The following is a 15643-nucleotide window of genomic DNA, read 5'->3' as shown; positions in this document are numbered from 1 at the left end:
GGCACTGAGCAGGACAGAGTGGGAAGTAGGGATGGGAGAGAGGGATGGGGGAGGGCAGGTGCCACTAGTGGCCAATGCCATTGTGGTTCTTGGTTTCAGGCCAAGATGCCCTTCCTGGCCCCCTGCTAACAGTCCTGCTGCTGAGTCCTCTGAAGGAGCATCATCAAAGGCCTCTGTGATTTACAGTGTCCATGGTGGTAGCTTCTGCTGGTTCCTGGGAAATGGACAAAAGGATGAGGCCCAAATTAATTGCTGAATTTGGGTCCCTGGGTCCCTGCTGGACATTGATAGGGACATGCTGGTGGAAATTGGGGATGGAATGGGTCAAATTAATCTCCATTCAGGCCCCACTCGGTCTTTCCAATGCCTGCTCAGCCATCAGTGACTCACTGATGGCTTCTGTGATGCCATAGCAGCAGAGGCAGGGGCTGGGGCTACTCATCTAGGGGAGCCACCACAGGTCTGCTAAGTAGGGGCTGCCTCAGGCTCCCATGAAGTTTCTCAGGACGTCACCTCGGCTCCACTTGCACTTGGTGTGACCTTGTTGCTCCAGTCCAGCAGCAGCAATTGTCCTAGGTGTGGCTGTGTGCACCTGCTCCAAAGCACCTCCCCAATCAAAACCTGCCAACTTGGGCAGGGCACCAAGGCAGGAGGAACAGCATGGGCACAGAGAGGTAAGGTAGAAGCTAAAATAAGAATAGAAATAGTAGGCTGGGGGTGGTGGCTCATGCCAGCAGTCTCAGCACTTTGGGAGGCCGAGGTGGGTGGATCACAAGGTCAAGAGATCAAGACCATCCTGGCCAACATGGTGAAACCCCATCTCTACTAAAAATACAAAAATTAGTTGGGTGTGGTGGTGTGCGCCTGTAGTCCCAGCTACTCCGGAGGCTGAGGCAGGAGAATCACTTGAATCCAGGAGGCAGAGGTTGCAGTGAGTCGAGATTGCACTCCAGCCTGGCAACAGAGCAAGACTCTGTCTCAAAAAATAACCATAATAATAAAAATAATAGAAATAGTAATAATAATGGCAAGTACTTACATAGTGATCCTACGTATTCTAAGCAGTTTACATGCATTACTTTATTTCGTTATCACAATACCCTACAAAATAGGGATTTTTGTTGTTGTTGTTGTTGTTTTTGAGACAGGGTCTGGCTGGCTCTGTCGCCCAGGCTGGAGTGCAATGGCCTGATCACAGTTCACTGCAACCTGGACCTCCTGAGCTCAAGCGATCCACCCTCCTCAGCCTCGTAAGTAGCCTGGATTACAGGCGCGCCTGAAAAGTTAAGCAGGCAAAAGTGTTTGTGTAAATTGGCCCGAGCACACATTTTAAGTGAGCACCATCTGAAGACTCTGAGTTTGCCTGCGAGGATTCCCAAAGGGATCTGGGTAGTTGGTGGCCCCGCCCCCTCTCTTATCGGAGCCCCCCAGCCCCTCCGTTCTCCTCACCCCCAACTTCCCTCCGGTCCCCCCCCAACCCGCCCCACGCCGCTGATTCGCTCGCAGCTTCTCCTCACCACATCCCAACCATGGCTGTGTTTCTGCAGCTGCTACCGCTGCTGCTCTTGAGGGCCCAAGGGAACCAAGGGGGTAAGCGATCCCTGGGAGAGTTGTGATAGATGCAGAGGGGCTAAAGCAAGAAAGGGGCCGCCTAGTAGGGTGGGTTGTGTGTGGGAAGATCCAGGATGGCTGGAGTGCAGAAGAGAGAAGAGAAAGAGGAGACGGGATGGGGGGTCGTCTTGCCCTATGGACCTGCCCTAACCACAGCCTCCGGCCTCTCCTAGCTTCTCTGGACGGCCGCCCTGGGGACCGGGTGAATCTCTCTTGCGTAGGAGTCTCTCACCCCATCCGCTGGGTCTGGGCGCCCAGCTTTCCGGCCTGCAAGGGCCTCTCCAAAGGACGCCGACCGATCCTGTGGGCCTCTTCGAGCGGGACCCCTACCGTGCCTCCCCTCCAGCCTTTTGTAGGCCGCCTTCGCTCCCTGGACTCTGGTATCCGGCGGCTGGAGCTCCTCTTGAGCGCGGGGGACTCGGGCACCTTTTTCTGCAAGGGCCGCCACGAGGACGAGAGCCGTACAGTGCTTCACGTGCTGGGGGACAGGACCTATTGCAAGACTCCCGGGCCTACTCATGGTAGGTCCAGGCCTGTGCGCACAAGGGAACTTAACTCCGACACATACCCGGAGGAGGGAAGAGGATGGAAGAGGGCCTTGGCTGGGGGTTCTTGAGCGGGAGAGCTGGCTCTCTCTCGTCAAACCCCTGACCTCAGCATCCCTCCCTGCCATGCCTTTCCCCCAGGGTCCCTGTATCCCCAGCTCCTGATCCCGCTGCTGGGCGCTGGGCTGGTGCTGGGACTGGGAGCTTTGGGCCTGGTCTGGTGGCTGCACAGGTGAGCAGGAGGGACCTGGCCTGGTTAAATGGGAGTGACCAGAGGTGGAAAGGGCAGGACCAGAACCTTCGCAAAAGAAAGAGCTAGACCTAGAGCTCTGGTCCTGTCTTGGCGAAGAATGGGAGAGGTCAAAGGTGGGAGCGAGGCTGCTGGCTGGTGAGTAGAGCCCAGCCAGAGGAGATGAGCTGGAAGTGCAGCAGAGTCAGAGCCTGGGCTGGACTGTCGGTGGGGGTAGAGTCTAAGTTGTTTCTGGTCTGAGCCTTCAAGTTGCTGGACTGTCCTTGGCGCGGCCTGAGTCCCAGGAGAACCAGTGAGACAAGACTGGTGGCTCTCAAAGACTCAAATGTCCCTTACAGGCGCCTGCCCCCGCAACCGATTCGACCACTCCCTAGATTTGGTGAGACTAACTCCACCCCGTTTTCTTTCTCCTACACACCCACTCCCCACCCCTCAATTCCTAAGTCTGAGCCCTTGCTGGGAACAGACATGTTGGTCACCTTCTCTCCATCCTTCAGCTCTGTCCCCCCCACATAGCTCCACTTGTGAAAACCGAGCCCCAGAGGCCAGTAAAGGAGGAAGAGCCCAAGATTCCAGGGGACCTGGACCAGGAACCGGTAAGGGCATGGGGATGGGAAGGGGATGGCCAGAATCTCTGAGGAATATGGACCAAAAAAAAAAAAAGGCCTGAACCCCAAGGGAGACTGTGGAGACCATCTTGTCTTCCTGCCCTTCCTCCTCCAGAGCCTGCTCTATGCGGATCTGGACCATCTAGCCCTCAGCAGGCCCCGCCGGCTGTCCACAGTGGACCCTGCTGATGCCTCCACCATCTATGCGGTTGTAGTTTGAAGGGAAGCCCTTACTCCAAACCTCCCAAGCTAGGGGATCCCAGCTACCCATAATCCCTCTCCCCTCCTTGGTCCCTCACCTGGAAGAGGAAGGCACCATGGTATAGAAATAAGTGCTAGACTGGGAGTCGGGAGACCTGGGCTCTAGGCTGTCTCTGCCACTGATCTTACTCCTAAACTTACTCACATCTCTCCTATAACCTCCATGTCTCCCTCACCACCGGTGTCGTCTGCATATCCAATCAAGCCCTAGCTCCTATCTCATCAAAAGTCCCAGACAGTTGCCTTATCTCTTCCCTTCCCTTCACAGTCAAGCTTTGGAACCAGGGGCATACACCTGCCTCTTCCATTTTCTTCTCCTTCACTTTATCCCCACTGCTCATCTGTTGAAATTGCTTATCTGCTCTCCATAAGATTGCCAGTAACGTCCTAAGAGCCACACCCAGTAGACATTTTTAGCATTCATCTGGTTTGGTCTCCGATTACTCCATTCCTTTTTTTTTTTTTTTTGAGATAGAGTCTCGCTCTGTCGCCCAGGCTGGAGTGCAGAGGCATAATCTTGGCTCACTGCAAGCTCCGCTTCCCGGGTTCACGCCATTCTCCTGCCTCTGCCTCCTGAGTAGCTGGGACTACAGGCGGCTGCCAAGACACCCAGCTAATTTTTTGTATTTTTGGTAAAGACGGGGTTTCACTGTGTTAGCCAGGATGGTCTTGATCTCCTGATCTCGTGATCCACCCGCCTCGACCTCCCAAAGTGCTGGGATTATAGGTGTGAGCCACAGCGCCCGGCCTGATTACTCCATTCTTTAAACTCTATTTTACTTTGTTGCTGGTGTTTTCTTTTTGGACTCCTCTTCCTTGCTCCATATCCCTACAGTATTCCCCATCATTCTAGGTTTGTCCTTTTCTGTTCTTCTGGGACACTCTCATCCACAGTCAGTCCTCAGCCCCCACCTCTGCAAATGACACCGAGAACTCTGTCTGGCTCAGATCTCAGATTTGGGATTAACAAACTTCCCCTTAAACATTCTGCCTGACTGACCTCAGGCATTTTGCACTCCGAATGTCAAACCCAACTCATTGTCATCTCTGAAGCTGCTCACTTAATTCTCCTCTGCATTCTCTTTAACAACCCAGTTGCCCAACCCAGAAACTGGGAGTCACGCAGACCTCCTTCCTCTCTTACTCCCACACAGTGAGCCATAAAGTCCAGTCTTTCTATCTTAACATCACTGTCAAACCCACACTCTATTCCATGACCAGTGCTGCCAAGTGAATGTACTCTCCTCACTTCCTTCCTGGATTACCCATAGCCCCACCTCATCCTCCTACCCTTGCTTTCCTCCCTGAAGTCAGAGAGATGCTACTCAAGAGATAACTGCTTCTGACAGCCCTTATTACAGAACTGAAGTACTCTCCTTAGCTTCAGCTCTGTGCCCACATGCCTTGGCTTTGGATACAACATACTACAGCACTTTGTCCACTCTCCAGGCTTATCTCTGTCACTCCACATGCACATCTTAGAAAATGCCAGCCTTAAGAGAATTCTCCCTAGCCCCAAAACGTCTTTGCCCAGTGCAATTCCTTCTTTCTGTAGTACCGCTTTCCCTCCTCCACACTATCTGCCTGGCTAATTCTTATTTATCCTCAGTTCAAGTGTGGCCTTCTCTGGGAAGCTGATCCTCCTGGCCCACCCCTTGTATATACTTTGATGCCCTAGGGCACACCACCTTTATTTCCCTCATAGAAACAGCCTTCTGTAAATTGTTCCATCACATCACAACCTATATTTCAATTTGTAAGAAATTTGCATGTACTGTGAGCTCCCCACCATCAGGAGACCAACCCTTTTGATATCATTACTAAGCCTCAGTAAATGAATGAATGAAAAATGAATGTCCCTGGAAGTGTCATTTCTTTTTCTTTATCAAATAGGGGTGGACTGGTAATCTACCAGTCTCTGAATCATCTGACTTTTAGATAAATTCAGTGAGCAATCCATCCGTACACTCTTTTCTCTGCCCTGGACACACTTCCCACGATAGAAATTCTGTCTTGTCCATCTTTTGCGCAAGTTCCTATGACATGGTTGGGCAATGAGTTGGTAAGTATCTAACAAGTTTTTTGAATGAGAGGCCTTCTTCCCTGCACTGACCCCAACCCCAGGTTTCAGCCCTGCCTTATCCCTTTGACCCAGTAAGACACCAGTCACAGCCCAGTCTAAAAGGTCAATTCTATTTTATTGGTTCTGAGAGGGAGGACTCACCCAGTGGCCCCTATCCTTTTCCCTACACTCTGCCCTCCCCCCATATTGAGATTCTCTCCCAACTACTGCCTACTCAGCATTCTCTATCTAACCCTCCTTCCCCTTCTGCTCCCTATACTATCCTACCCCTGGCCAGCAGTACCCCAAGGCCAGGCCCTCAGCTGTGGGGGCGTGTGCTGAGCACCAAGCAGAGGGAGCTGAGCCCGGCGCCAGCCTTCTCCAGTTCTGAGCAGGACACAGGTACCAGGGTGACATCAGAGAGCTTCTGCAGTGCCTGCACAGGGAGGACATGGAGTGGGGAGAGGGTAGTGAGACCTCAGGCTGAGCCAGGCCACTCTTCCAGCCAGCTCAGAGTGGCCCCACCCAGGCTTCTAGAGAAGGCACCCTTCCTCCCACTAGGAAAGCCTGAAACTCTTTTCTCTGATGGTGCTTGGTGTTGGAGTTCCTGCCCTCCCTCACCTCCTGGCTGTTGGGCAGATCCCCACCTCCACGGTGCAGGAGGAAAGGGGGCACACCAGGCAACCCAGGACGAAGAAAGAGACAGTCAGCAGCTGCGTCATCTGGGAGGGTCAGGGAAGCATATGGGTGATCAGTCAGTACTGCCATTGCCTGGAGGAAAAAGGAAGTGTTGCAGTCTCAGAACCTCTCCACAGCTGAGTCCGCCTGCTCAACCACCACTAAGGGCTAGGGAAAGACTGACATTTGTGCATAATAATGACAGCAAGCACATAGAGCTTACTGTATGTCAGACACTAAGTACTTTAGTTACCTTTGCTAATTTCCACCTTGGAATCACATGCAGTTATTTTCAACCCCCTACCTTCCCCAGCCCCTCCCCTTATCTGTCCTATCCATCCTTAGAGTAACAGTTTAGGTGCCAACTTTGGGGTTTCCTGAAACTCCGGAATAGCAAATTAATCACCCCTGTTCCTAGTCCCGCTGTTGTAACTTCTTATTTACTCGTGTGTTCTTTCATATAAGATGGACAGCCCAATGAGGGCAGGGGTTGGGGCTAATTTCCTAAGCCTCCTAGCTCCCTGCCTCCCGGGCCCAGAACCGCGCCCACTTTCGTTGGCCCCGCCCCCTCCTCACCCGGACAGCCTTTTGGGCAGCTTCGCTGCTGCCTGCCACAACAGTGCGAGGTCCCCCCATGCCGCAGAGACCACGCAGGTGTGAGGGACCCGAGACCGGCACAGTGGAGACGGCGAAGTCCTAGGGAGAGCGAGGGGAGGTTTTCAGGGGCGCGGGAGGGGTGATGGGATATCCTCAAACATAGGCTGCTCTGTGCCTCTCATTTTCCCCAGCGGGCTCCCAGGCCTTTCCGACCCCCCACCTGCACCCCGCTCCCTCCCTAGGCGGGTCCCGCTCCGCACCCGGAACGTATCCGCCACGATCTCAGCTCCTCGGTGATTGGTCCATTTGGAGAGGCCTACGAAAAACTCCCGGCCTGAGTCCGGGAGGCCGCGGAGGTTTGAGGGCGGGAATGAGTTGGAAACAAGGCTCGAGACGGCCGAGTCTCCCAAACTCTACTTCCCTGTGCCAAGACCCAGCTGGTGCCGCCCACCAGACTCACCGGTGAAGAGAACGTCAGTGCCATCCAGCGTCGCGTTCTCGTCTCCTATTTCCACAATTCGGAGCCCCAGGTCTTGCAGGGCTTTGCGGACTCCATCGACCTTAGGATAGGAGAAGAGGGCACGGAGCTGTGACACCCCCGTCCCCAATTCTTCCCCAAAGCCCCGACATCCAGCTCCTCCTGTCCTTCCCTATACCACACACTCGCCGTGGCGCTCACCTCTGGCCTACGAGCGGGGCTCCAGGGTCGCGTGATTAGGGCCGTGTCCCCTTGGATCACGGCTGTGTCGCCAAGCAGCGGTCCCAGCGGCAACGACTCCTCAGGTGGCAGTTCTAGCAGCTGTAGCCCCAGTCGCTGCCTCAGTTTACCTCCCAGCACCCCGTGCTCCCTTTGGGCTTTGGCCAGATCCAGAGCCGGAAGGCCAGCCCCCGCATCTTCCCCCGACGCCAGGCTCTCTGGGACTCCCCGGATCAGGGCATGGGAGCAGCGGCCCAGCCCCTCCCCCGGCGTCCCCATCCCATCCACACAGAAGCCCCCTCCAACCGCTCGAATTTCTTAGTTTTCTTGTTTCTTCACCTGTCTGGGAGAAGAAACAGAAAAGGAGGAGACAGAGAAAGACACATGCAGACAAGGGCGTTGGGGGTGGTTAAGAGCGCCCAGGTCTTCCTCCTGCCATCTCTGGGCGTCCCTCCCACTCCGCCCCACCCCCTCCAGACCTTGTGCTCCTGTCGACCCCACTCTACCCAGCACCCTCAGGGGTCAGATTCTTTAAGAGGAGCCTGAGGAACAAGGCTAGGGTGTCTAATCTCCAAAACACCTGTTGCCCCTGCTCGGGGGCTTCGTGAGGTCCCTGTCGGGCGCCCCTCTTGGCAGCCACTAGGATGCGCTCACTCCCCAAAAATGCAGCAGCCCCGCCCCCTTAACCCTCAGCTGCTCGCTACGGTAGGGGCTTGAAGTCCGGCCCGGGACCCGCAGGGGTTATGGGACAGAAGGAGAAAGCTGGAGAGTCAAGGGCTGGGGGATGGAAGTCTTGAATACCCGAAAGAGAAGGGAAAAAAGGTGGGTAGGAAGGGAGGAGTTCCAGCCTAAGGAGTTAAGCATCCTCTCTCCGCCCTGGCCGGTCACGCTGCCCCTAGCAAGACCTAGTATAAACCGGACTGAGTCCCAAAGGACTGGGAGAGGTCTAAAACGAAATGCGAGGGGCGGGGAAACAGGGGGCGTGGTTCCGGGGCGCTGGCGCTACTCCCGGCTCCAGGGCCGGGTTCCCCGTCTGTGTCCCAAAGTCCACCCCGCCTAGCTCCGCGCCCAAATGCCGGCTCCCCATACTTTGTCCGGTGCAGGCATGGGCCCGGCACCCCCAAACTCCGGCCCCCATACGGTTCAGGGCCTCCCACCCAAGACTCACCTCCAGCGGCCACCCCCACTCCTGTCGCGCTGTGATCTCGGCTGGGGCCCCACCCCCCGAGGACAGAGTTGGTGGAGAAGGGAGTCCCCGTCTTCAAGCCTCAGGGACTAGGAGCTCTGGCTTTTAGGGGGTCCTTGGGTAGGCGAGCTCATATACTACGATGGGGCGGGGGCGCGACGGTCTGGCGGCTCCGGGGCATTGTCTAAGCGGGACGGGGCGGGGCTTCTTTGGGCCACGCCCATTCCGCCCTGCTAAGCCGCGCCCACTACATCCAGACTGCGTCCCCCTTGCCAGAAATCGGCGCCGCCCAGCGAGCGCTGCCCAGGCCCACCCAGATCTGGCCGGCCCTAGTGTCGGGGCTGCAAATGCTTCGTAGACCTCACAACAGCGCAACGGCGGACCGGCACGAAAAATAGCCCCCACCACAAACATTTCCCTTCTTAATTCCTGGCTTCTGCCCTGAGCTCAAGATCACTGACCCACCCCTCATTCCATATCACCCACACTTCAAACCCCCATTGCGTAAAAACACTTGATTTTTATTCTGTATTTTATTACTGAAATATGTTGTTCTACCCATCCCACCCCACAATAAAAATCTCACTCAGGCCCCCCATTTCTTTCCCTCATCCCCTCTTCCATCACACCATCCCGGAATAAGTGATCCAGGATTCCCTGACCACTGGCCATTTTGGAGTGTGTCCATTGGGTAGCAATGTGGAAACCACCAGGGCCTTTGTGAAGAAAACGGAGGGGGTTGAGGGAGTCCCAGGAGGGGCTTATTTGAGGGCCTTGGCCACTTGCTCATAGGCGAGCTCGATCTCCTCATCATCTGGACAGGTGGAAGCGAATTCTTCCCGCGCGTAGGCATTGCTCAAGTACCGATGCACTCCCCGGAAGACCTCGGGGATGGTGAATCCCCGGTACTTCTTACACACCACCTGAGGATGGGGAGAGGAGAGGGACCAACATGTTAGCCCCAGGGAAGCCACCTTGGCTGCTACGCTGGCCTTTCCCTTCTCCCCAGGCTGACATGATAAAACCAGCTCAACTCCTTACTGTCTTGTACCATCGTTAGCCCTCCTTTTCACTTACTGAAATCCTGGCTTTTAATAACCAGCCATTTTTCCTGAGTTTTTAAAACCTGAGATATAATTTACATATCATAAAATTCTCCTCTTGAATTTCCACAGTGACTTTTTTCCCCCATACCACTTCAGGCACTGACACAGTGACTTTTGTCCTTATTTTTCATCAGACTTTTTTTTTTTGAGACGAGGGAGTCTTGCTCTGTCACCCAGGCTGGAGTGCAATGGCATGATCCGGGCTCACTGCAACCTCCGCCTCTCAGGTTCAAGTAATTCTCCTGCCTCAGCCTCCCGAATAGCTGTGATTACAGGTGCCCACTGCGGATAATTTTTGTAATTTTAGTAGAGATGGGGTTTCACCATGTTGGCCAGGCCGGTCTCAAACTCCTAACCTCAGGTGATCCACCAGCCTTGGCCTCCCAAAGTGTTGGGATTATAGGTGTGAGCCACTGTGCCCAGCCCATCTGACTTCATCATATATTCTTAACTTTCTTTTTTTTTTTTTTTTTTTTTTTTTTGAGATGGAGTCTCGCTCTGTCGCCCAGGCTGGAGTGCAGTGGCGCGATCTCGGCTCACTGCAAGCTCCGCCTCCTGGGTTTACGCCATTCTCCTGCCTCAGCCTCCTGAGTAGCTGGGACTACAGGCGCCCGCCACCGCGCCTGGCTAATTTTTTGTATTTTTAGTAGAGACGGGGTTTCACTGTGGTCTCGATCTCCTGACCTTGTGATCCGCCCGCCTCGGCCTCCCAAAGTGCTGGGATTACAGGCGTGAGCCACCGCGCCCGGCCTTATTCTTAACTTTCATGTGAATATTTTATTGTCTCAGATTTCAACCCTTTGAGAGCAAGGCCCAGTCACCATACACTTGTGTATATTTCAATGCTTAGTACATGGATGTTCACTACATAGTTGTGTGGCAGACTGACGTCAGGCCCATGTTGCACAAACTAAACCATAGCTTTGAGGCTATGACAAAAACATGGGAACCAGCAGTTTTGATCTTCCACAAGAGGAAGTGAAGATTGAAGCTATAAAGAAAGTTAAAGCTTTGACTTTAGGAAAAGCCTGCTCTATCTAATCTGGGAATTTGGCAGTGATACCGAGACAGGAAGAGCATTCTTCAAAAGTAATACTGGGATGTATTCCTCTTTGGTAGTCTGTTTGCACCCACGACTTATATCATGGAATATAATTATCTCAAGCAGTGGTCTTGCCAGCAATGACTGCTGCAAAGGACTGGGGTGGGGTCTGCCATTGGTAGCAATTTATAAAAACCACAATAAGAAAGAAGCCATCTTCAGAGTGGTTGTCAGGGGAAGCCCATGTGGGAGCTCCTTAAAGGGCCATCCCAGTGGTCATCCTCTCCTCCCGCAATAACCACACACCTGTACTATGTGTAACTTTGGCAACAGGTTGCAGTCAGCCAGGGTGAGCTCGTTGCCATCCAGAAACTTCCTCTGAGAGACACCTTCATCTTCAGCACTGGTTTCATCCACTTCTTCTGGGAGGGGCGATGTTAAGTAATTGTCTAAAACCTTCAGGGCTTTCAGGAGTCCCTTCTCCAGATCTGTGCAAGAGAGGGAATTGATTAGAACTTCAGGAAAAGATTGACATAGTCTGAAAAGGCCCGTTGGGGGTAGATACTAATGGTGAGTCCAAAATAATAATAGCTAACACTCATTTACTTTTCTATGTGTTATTCTAAGCACTTTACATTTTATTTTATTTTACTTTATATTATTTTATTTTAGATGGAGTCTTGGTCCGTTGCCCAGGCTGGAGTGCAGTGGCATGATCCCGGCTCACTGCAGCCTCTGCCTCCCATATTCAAATGATTCTCCTGCCTTAGCCTCCTGAGTAGCTGGGATTACAGGTGCCTGCCACCACACCTGGCTAATTTTTGTATTTTTTTTTAGTAGAGCCCACTCATGTTGGCCAGGCTGGTCTCCAATTCCTAACCTCAGGTGATCCGCTCACCTCGGCATCCCAAACTGAGCACTTTACATTTTAAAAACTGATTTATATCGCCAGGTGCAGTTGCTCACGCCTGTAATCCCAGAACTTTGGGAGGCCGAGACAGATGGATCACCTGAGGTCAGGAGTTCAAGACCAGCCTGGCCAACATGGTGAAACCCCGTCTTTACTAAAAGTACAAAAATTAACTGGGCATGGTGACGCACGTCCGTAATCCCAGCTACTCAGGAGGCTGAGGTAGGAGAATAGCTTGAACCCGGCAGGTGTAGGTTGCAGTGAGGTGACTGAGACACTGCACTCCAGCCTGGACGACAGAGTGAGACTCTGTCTCCAAAAAAATAACAAAACAAAAAACTTATTTATATGAAATTGTTATCCTAATTTTGTGGATCTGGAAATGGACTTAGAGGTGAAATGATTGCTCAAAATTATACAGCTAGTTGGATTTGTACTCAGGCAATCTGGATCTAAAGTGATGATTGTTCTTAAGCATAATCCTATTCTGCCAGAAAACAGGCCAGCAGACAACTAATGTCCCCAGTGGAGCAAAAGAGGCTAGGGAACAAATGAGAAAGGCTTAAAAGTCCTGGCCAATAAAAATGCAGGGAAATACAGAGGTAAAGCAAAAATGGGAAGCTGGGGGAAATTTACCAACATCTGCTTCATCTCCCTGATATCGGAACTTCCAGGTGCCCCTAATGTCTCCTACCCGCTGGGTCCTCTCTATTCCTCCCAGGACCCAGGCCTCTGACCCACAGGACTCACTATCATTGAGTGCTGGGTTTGAATTCTTGATGTAGGCAGAAAATTTGGCAAATATGTCCAGCCCAGCAGTGTTGGACTCAGGGTTCAGAGCTGCCAGCTTGGGGTACCTGAAAGCCAATGGGAAAAATGAGGTAAGATGTCTTCCTGGGAGGAACCTCAGCTAGCTCCCCTGCCCCAGCCCCACCACCATCTCTGTTTTCCATTCTGCTACCTGTCTGTTTCCCAGAATCTCCCTGCTCCACCTCTCCACTTTCTGAGTGCCACTATACCTGGGAGGGCACAGCACTGCCTCCAGAAATTCCTCAATCTTGTTGGTGTCTGTGTGCACTTCAGTGCCATACAGCAGGAATGGGAGCTGCCCTCCTGGGCACAGCTTCTGCACTGTCTCGGTCCGCCTGGAGAAAGGATTAGGCATCAGGACTGGAAATGAGGGTCAGGGAGAACCAGAAAGGGGGAATGGAGGACGTGGGATAAGAAAGGGACTCCAGGAGGAGGGCAAAAATGTTCACGACAGAAGGACTCGGGTGCGTGAGTGTGTGTTTGCACACATGTGTACACAAGGGGTGTTTCAAGGAACAGAAGCAGGCCTACCTTTTGGTGTCAACGGTGGTAACATTGAAGGTGACTCCCTTGAGCCACAGTACCATGAACAGTCTCTGGGAGAACGGGCAGTTCCCAATCTTGGCCCCATCACTACCAGCCTGAAAAGCAACCCCAACCCAAGGTTATGCCTGGTGCACCCCACCAATCCCTAGGCCAGTCTCTGCATTCCCACTCCCAGACCAGCTGTTTTCTGCCTAGTCATGACACATACACTGTCCCCTCACTATGGGCTCTTCGCCCTTGGGCCTGGGTCAAACCTAAGGCAGATCAATGGGAAATATTTTTTGCAAAGGCAGGCTTCTGGTTCCCCAGTGACTGAGGACAGGTGGGAGGTAAGTAAAGGGAGGAGGTCCTGGAGAACTTGGGAGGATCTGAATCCTAGAGAGGGAAGGGTGTGGAACTTCAGTGAGGCCAGAGTTGTAGGCTAGAAGCCTGGATTTCTGGGTTCCTGAAGGCAGTAGAGTCTGAAGACAGGAGAGGTGGGGTGGGGTCTGGGAGCCAGAGCTTTGGTTCTCTAAACCTCCAACCCAAGCTGTCTTTGGCAGCTGGGTAGGGAGTCTAGTCAAGGGGCCCTGGGCCTTGCCCTAGAGATATGGAGGGCCCCACAGAGAGGGGCTGCCCTCTAATTAGCAAGTAGTGACCTCATTGGCCCAAGGGACACCTCCCCCTAAGCTGAGGGTGATTCATCTCTCTGTCTCCAGCTTCCTTCCTGTCAAGGATGTGGGGGAAGGGACCATGAGGATGAGGCCTGGGCAGCTAAGGCTACCCCCTAACCCGCTGCCAGGGTCTCCCAGCACAAGTCCTCTGACTGCAATAACTATCCTCTCACAGGACACAGGGCCGGAATCTCTGCGGCACAGCCTCACCCAGGAGTAAAAATAGCCCCAGAGGCGAATGTGAGGGTGAGGTGGGGACCACACCTAAGGGGGTGGACCCAAGCACACTCTGACTTCCCCCGGCCCAGGGAGAGGGAATGGCTGCCCGAGAAACCCAAGCACAAGGGAGAGGGAGACACAGGCAGAGACACACAAAGATGAGAGAAACAAAAGCGGGGAAGGGGAAAGAAAGGCGGCAGGAAAGTGGAGGGTGGGGAGACATGCATGCCAACAGAGAGACACAAACAGAGCAGAGAGGAGGACGCTGTTACAGAAGGGAGAGAGGGGCATAGACAGGAGGTCCCCAGACTGGGGAAAGAATGCAGCAGCGGTAGGGAGGGGACCGGCCGCTGGAATCAGAGGGGAGCTGGGCAACACCGAGAAGCCTGCTGCCTGCAGTTTTGCTACCCAAATGCCATAGGACCATCTCTCCTCACCCACACCCGCAGAGAGAGGAGAGAGTTGGGGCAAGTCTTCTACTTCTCCAACCCCCAAATCCCAAAATGCCCTAACTGAGCTCTCTTCCTCTATGTGATCTCTCTCCCACCCATCCTTGTGGTAGCTACTCACGTCTTCTTGCCACCTCCCCTTCTCTCCCTTTCCCCAGTCCTGCGGATATTCGATGCCACCCCATCACCTCTCCAGCTCTGCTTTTCGAACTCTGATCCCAGTCTCCTGTTTTGTTCCACCCCCTCAAAGCTTCCCAATTTACTTGCTCTCACTCTCAGGCCTCTCTCAACACACACTCTTCCCTGAAATGTCTCCAGCCACACACACACACACCCCCCTCCCCTGCTACACTACTCACCCTCAGATCTTGTAGGGACACATGTCCTAACTGAGGTTCCCCCTCTGTCCCTTCTAAACCCTGCTGGGCCCCCACTGTCCCTTCACCAGCTCGCTCCCTACCCCACCCCACTCTCACTTTTGGGAATTCTCCTTTTTCTCTACTTCCCTTCTTTTAGGCTGCTAGAAACTTGCACTTTTACAAACTTTTCAGGGTTGATCCTAGAACTCTCATTACTTGCTAACAAGTTAATGTCTTCCCCTCTCAAAACCACCCCTCAACCAAAGAGGGCATGTGGGATTGGGGGTGGGAGCCAAGGAGGGAAGGGATTAGGGAGTTAAGGCTGGACCGAGGGAAACGTGGGAGTTGGCTTCCAGGAATTTTGGGTGGCTGAGGAGAGAAGCGTTCTTACCTTCACGAACAATTCGACCTGCGGTTGTTCTTCAGCCATGGTTGCGTCGGGGACCAGGAAGTGGCCGTCGCTGGGGGAACTGGGAGGGGCTGGGGCCAGGGAAGGCGGGTCTCACACTCAGGGATTCTCTCCCCTAGACCCAGGGCTGTCCCTCCAGTGCAACACAAGCTCAATCAGACCCTATTTGCTCCCAAACTCGGCCTCCCCACCAGCCCAACGCACCCCACACCCAGCTCCTCCAGCTCGGTCCCCTCCCGGGCTGGATCAGAGAGCCGCTGACTCACCGACCGGCCCCGCCCTGAACCTGGGGAGGGGATTGGAGGGGGGCGGGACTCGACGATGTAGGGAGTGGGTCCGGAAGGGGAATCCTCGGATCTCCCACAGGATGGGGATGGGGGTGTTAAGGAGGAGTCCTGAAAACCTCCTTGTTTGTCCGACTTCTCCTGAACACAAGACTCTTTTCTGCCTCAGTTTCCCTGCTTCATTAACCTGAGTACAACCCAACTGACCCTCATATAAAAAACTTGACACTAGCAGCTTAGGCACACCCGTGAAGATCCAGGGATGCGGCCTTTGAATGGAAAGGTGGTCGTTTAATCCTTCTGCATTTCTTCCAGACTCCAATCCAAATTCTGGGTTGCTGGGACTGTGGTCTGAGAGAAG

General features: G+C 53.6%; 3 protein-coding genes across 23 annotated transcripts; 1 reads left to right on the top strand and 2 right to left on the bottom strand.

Moving 5' to 3' along the window:
* The first annotated feature begins 1473 nt into the window (after window positions 1-1473).
* On the top strand, window positions 1474-5125 carry MPIG6B (megakaryocyte and platelet inhibitory receptor G6b). Of its 5 annotated transcripts, none has more exons than XM_015135936.3 (6): window positions 1474-1590; window positions 1785-2132; window positions 2298-2388; window positions 2745-2785; window positions 2904-3002; window positions 3130-5125. In XM_015135936.3, exons 1-6 carry the CDS (start codon window positions 1530-1532, stop codon window positions 3201-3203), a joined length of 714 nt encoding a protein of 237 aa, XP_014991422.1. In that variant the 5' UTR covers window positions 1474-1529; the 3' UTR covers window positions 3204-5125.
* A 329-nt stretch (window positions 5126-5454) lies between these two features.
* On the bottom strand, window positions 5455-8693 carry DDAH2 (DDAH family member 2, ADMA-independent). 16 transcript variants are annotated; one of them, XM_077998893.1, is made up of 7 exons: window positions 8478-8693; window positions 7292-7652; window positions 7073-7172; window positions 6873-6946; window positions 6592-6711; window positions 5959-6059; window positions 5455-5773 (listed from the first exon to the last, which is right to left on the bottom strand). In XM_077998893.1, the coding sequence occupies exons 2-7, from the start codon at window positions 7586-7588 to the stop codon at window positions 5617-5619; spliced, it is 849 nt and encodes a 282-aa protein (XP_077855019.1). In that variant the 5' UTR covers window positions 7589-7652; window positions 8478-8693; the 3' UTR covers window positions 5455-5616.
* A 302-nt stretch (window positions 8694-8995) lies between these two features.
* On the bottom strand, window positions 8996-15042 carry CLIC1 (chloride intracellular channel 1). Of its 2 annotated transcripts, none has more exons than XM_078000473.1 (6): window positions 14621-15042; window positions 12895-13578; window positions 12573-12698; window positions 12304-12410; window positions 10950-11131; window positions 8996-9418 (listed from the first exon to the last, which is right to left on the bottom strand). In XM_078000473.1, exons 2-6 carry the CDS (start codon window positions 12948-12950, stop codon window positions 9257-9259), a joined length of 633 nt encoding a protein of 210 aa, XP_077856599.1. In that variant the 5' UTR covers window positions 12951-13578; window positions 14621-15042; the 3' UTR covers window positions 8996-9256. The 2 variants fall into 2 exon arrangements, with proteins under 2 accessions (XP_077856599.1, XP_077856598.1); XM_078000472.1 differs by having other exon boundaries at window positions 12895-13004; window positions 14981-15042.
* Window positions 15043-15643: the final 601 nt, after the last annotated feature.

This window comes from Macaca mulatta, chromosome 4 (assembly GCF_049350105.2).
Source record: "Macaca mulatta isolate MMU2019108-1 chromosome 4, T2T-MMU8v2.0, whole genome shotgun sequence".
In the NCBI taxonomy this organism is placed as follows: domain Eukaryota; kingdom Metazoa; phylum Chordata; class Mammalia; order Primates; family Cercopithecidae; genus Macaca; species Macaca mulatta.
This window is presented reverse-complemented; position numbering and strand designations above follow the sequence as displayed.

Coding starts and splice junctions, on each gene's coding strand:
- MPIG6B (XM_015135936.3), top strand. CDS start 1,530: ATGGCTGTGTTTCTGCAGCTGCTACCGCTGCTGCTCTTGAGGGCCCAA. Junction 1,591..1,784: donor GGCCCAAGGGAACCAAGGGG/GTAAGCGATCCC, acceptor GGCCTCTCCTAG/CTTCTCTGGACGGCCGCCCT. Junction 2,133..2,297: donor GACTCCCGGGCCTACTCATG/GTAGGTCCAGGC, acceptor CCTTTCCCCCAG/GGTCCCTGTATCCCCAGCTC.
- DDAH2 (XM_015135940.3), bottom strand. CDS start 7,588: ATGGGGACGCCGGGGGAGGGGCTGGGCCGCTGCTCCCATGCCCTGATC. Junction 7,173..7,291: donor GCCCCGCTCGTAGGCCAGAG/GTGAGCGCCACG, acceptor TCCTATCCTAAG/GTCGATGGAGTCCGCAAAGC. Junction 5,774..5,958: donor ATCTGCCCAACAGCCAGGAG/GTGAGGGAGGGC, acceptor CTCCCTGTGCAG/GCACTGCAGAAGCTCTCTGA.
- CLIC1 (XM_078000472.1), bottom strand. CDS start 15,019: ATGGCTGAAGAACAACCGCAGGTCGAATTGTTCGTGAAG. Junction 12,411..12,572: donor GCAGTGCTGTGCCCTCCCAG/GTATAGTGGCAC, acceptor ATTGGCTTTCAG/GTACCCCAAGCTGGCAGCTC. Junction 11,132..12,303: donor AAACCCAGCACTCAATGATA/GTGAGTCCTGTG, acceptor TCTCTTGCACAG/ATCTGGAGAAGGGACTCCTG.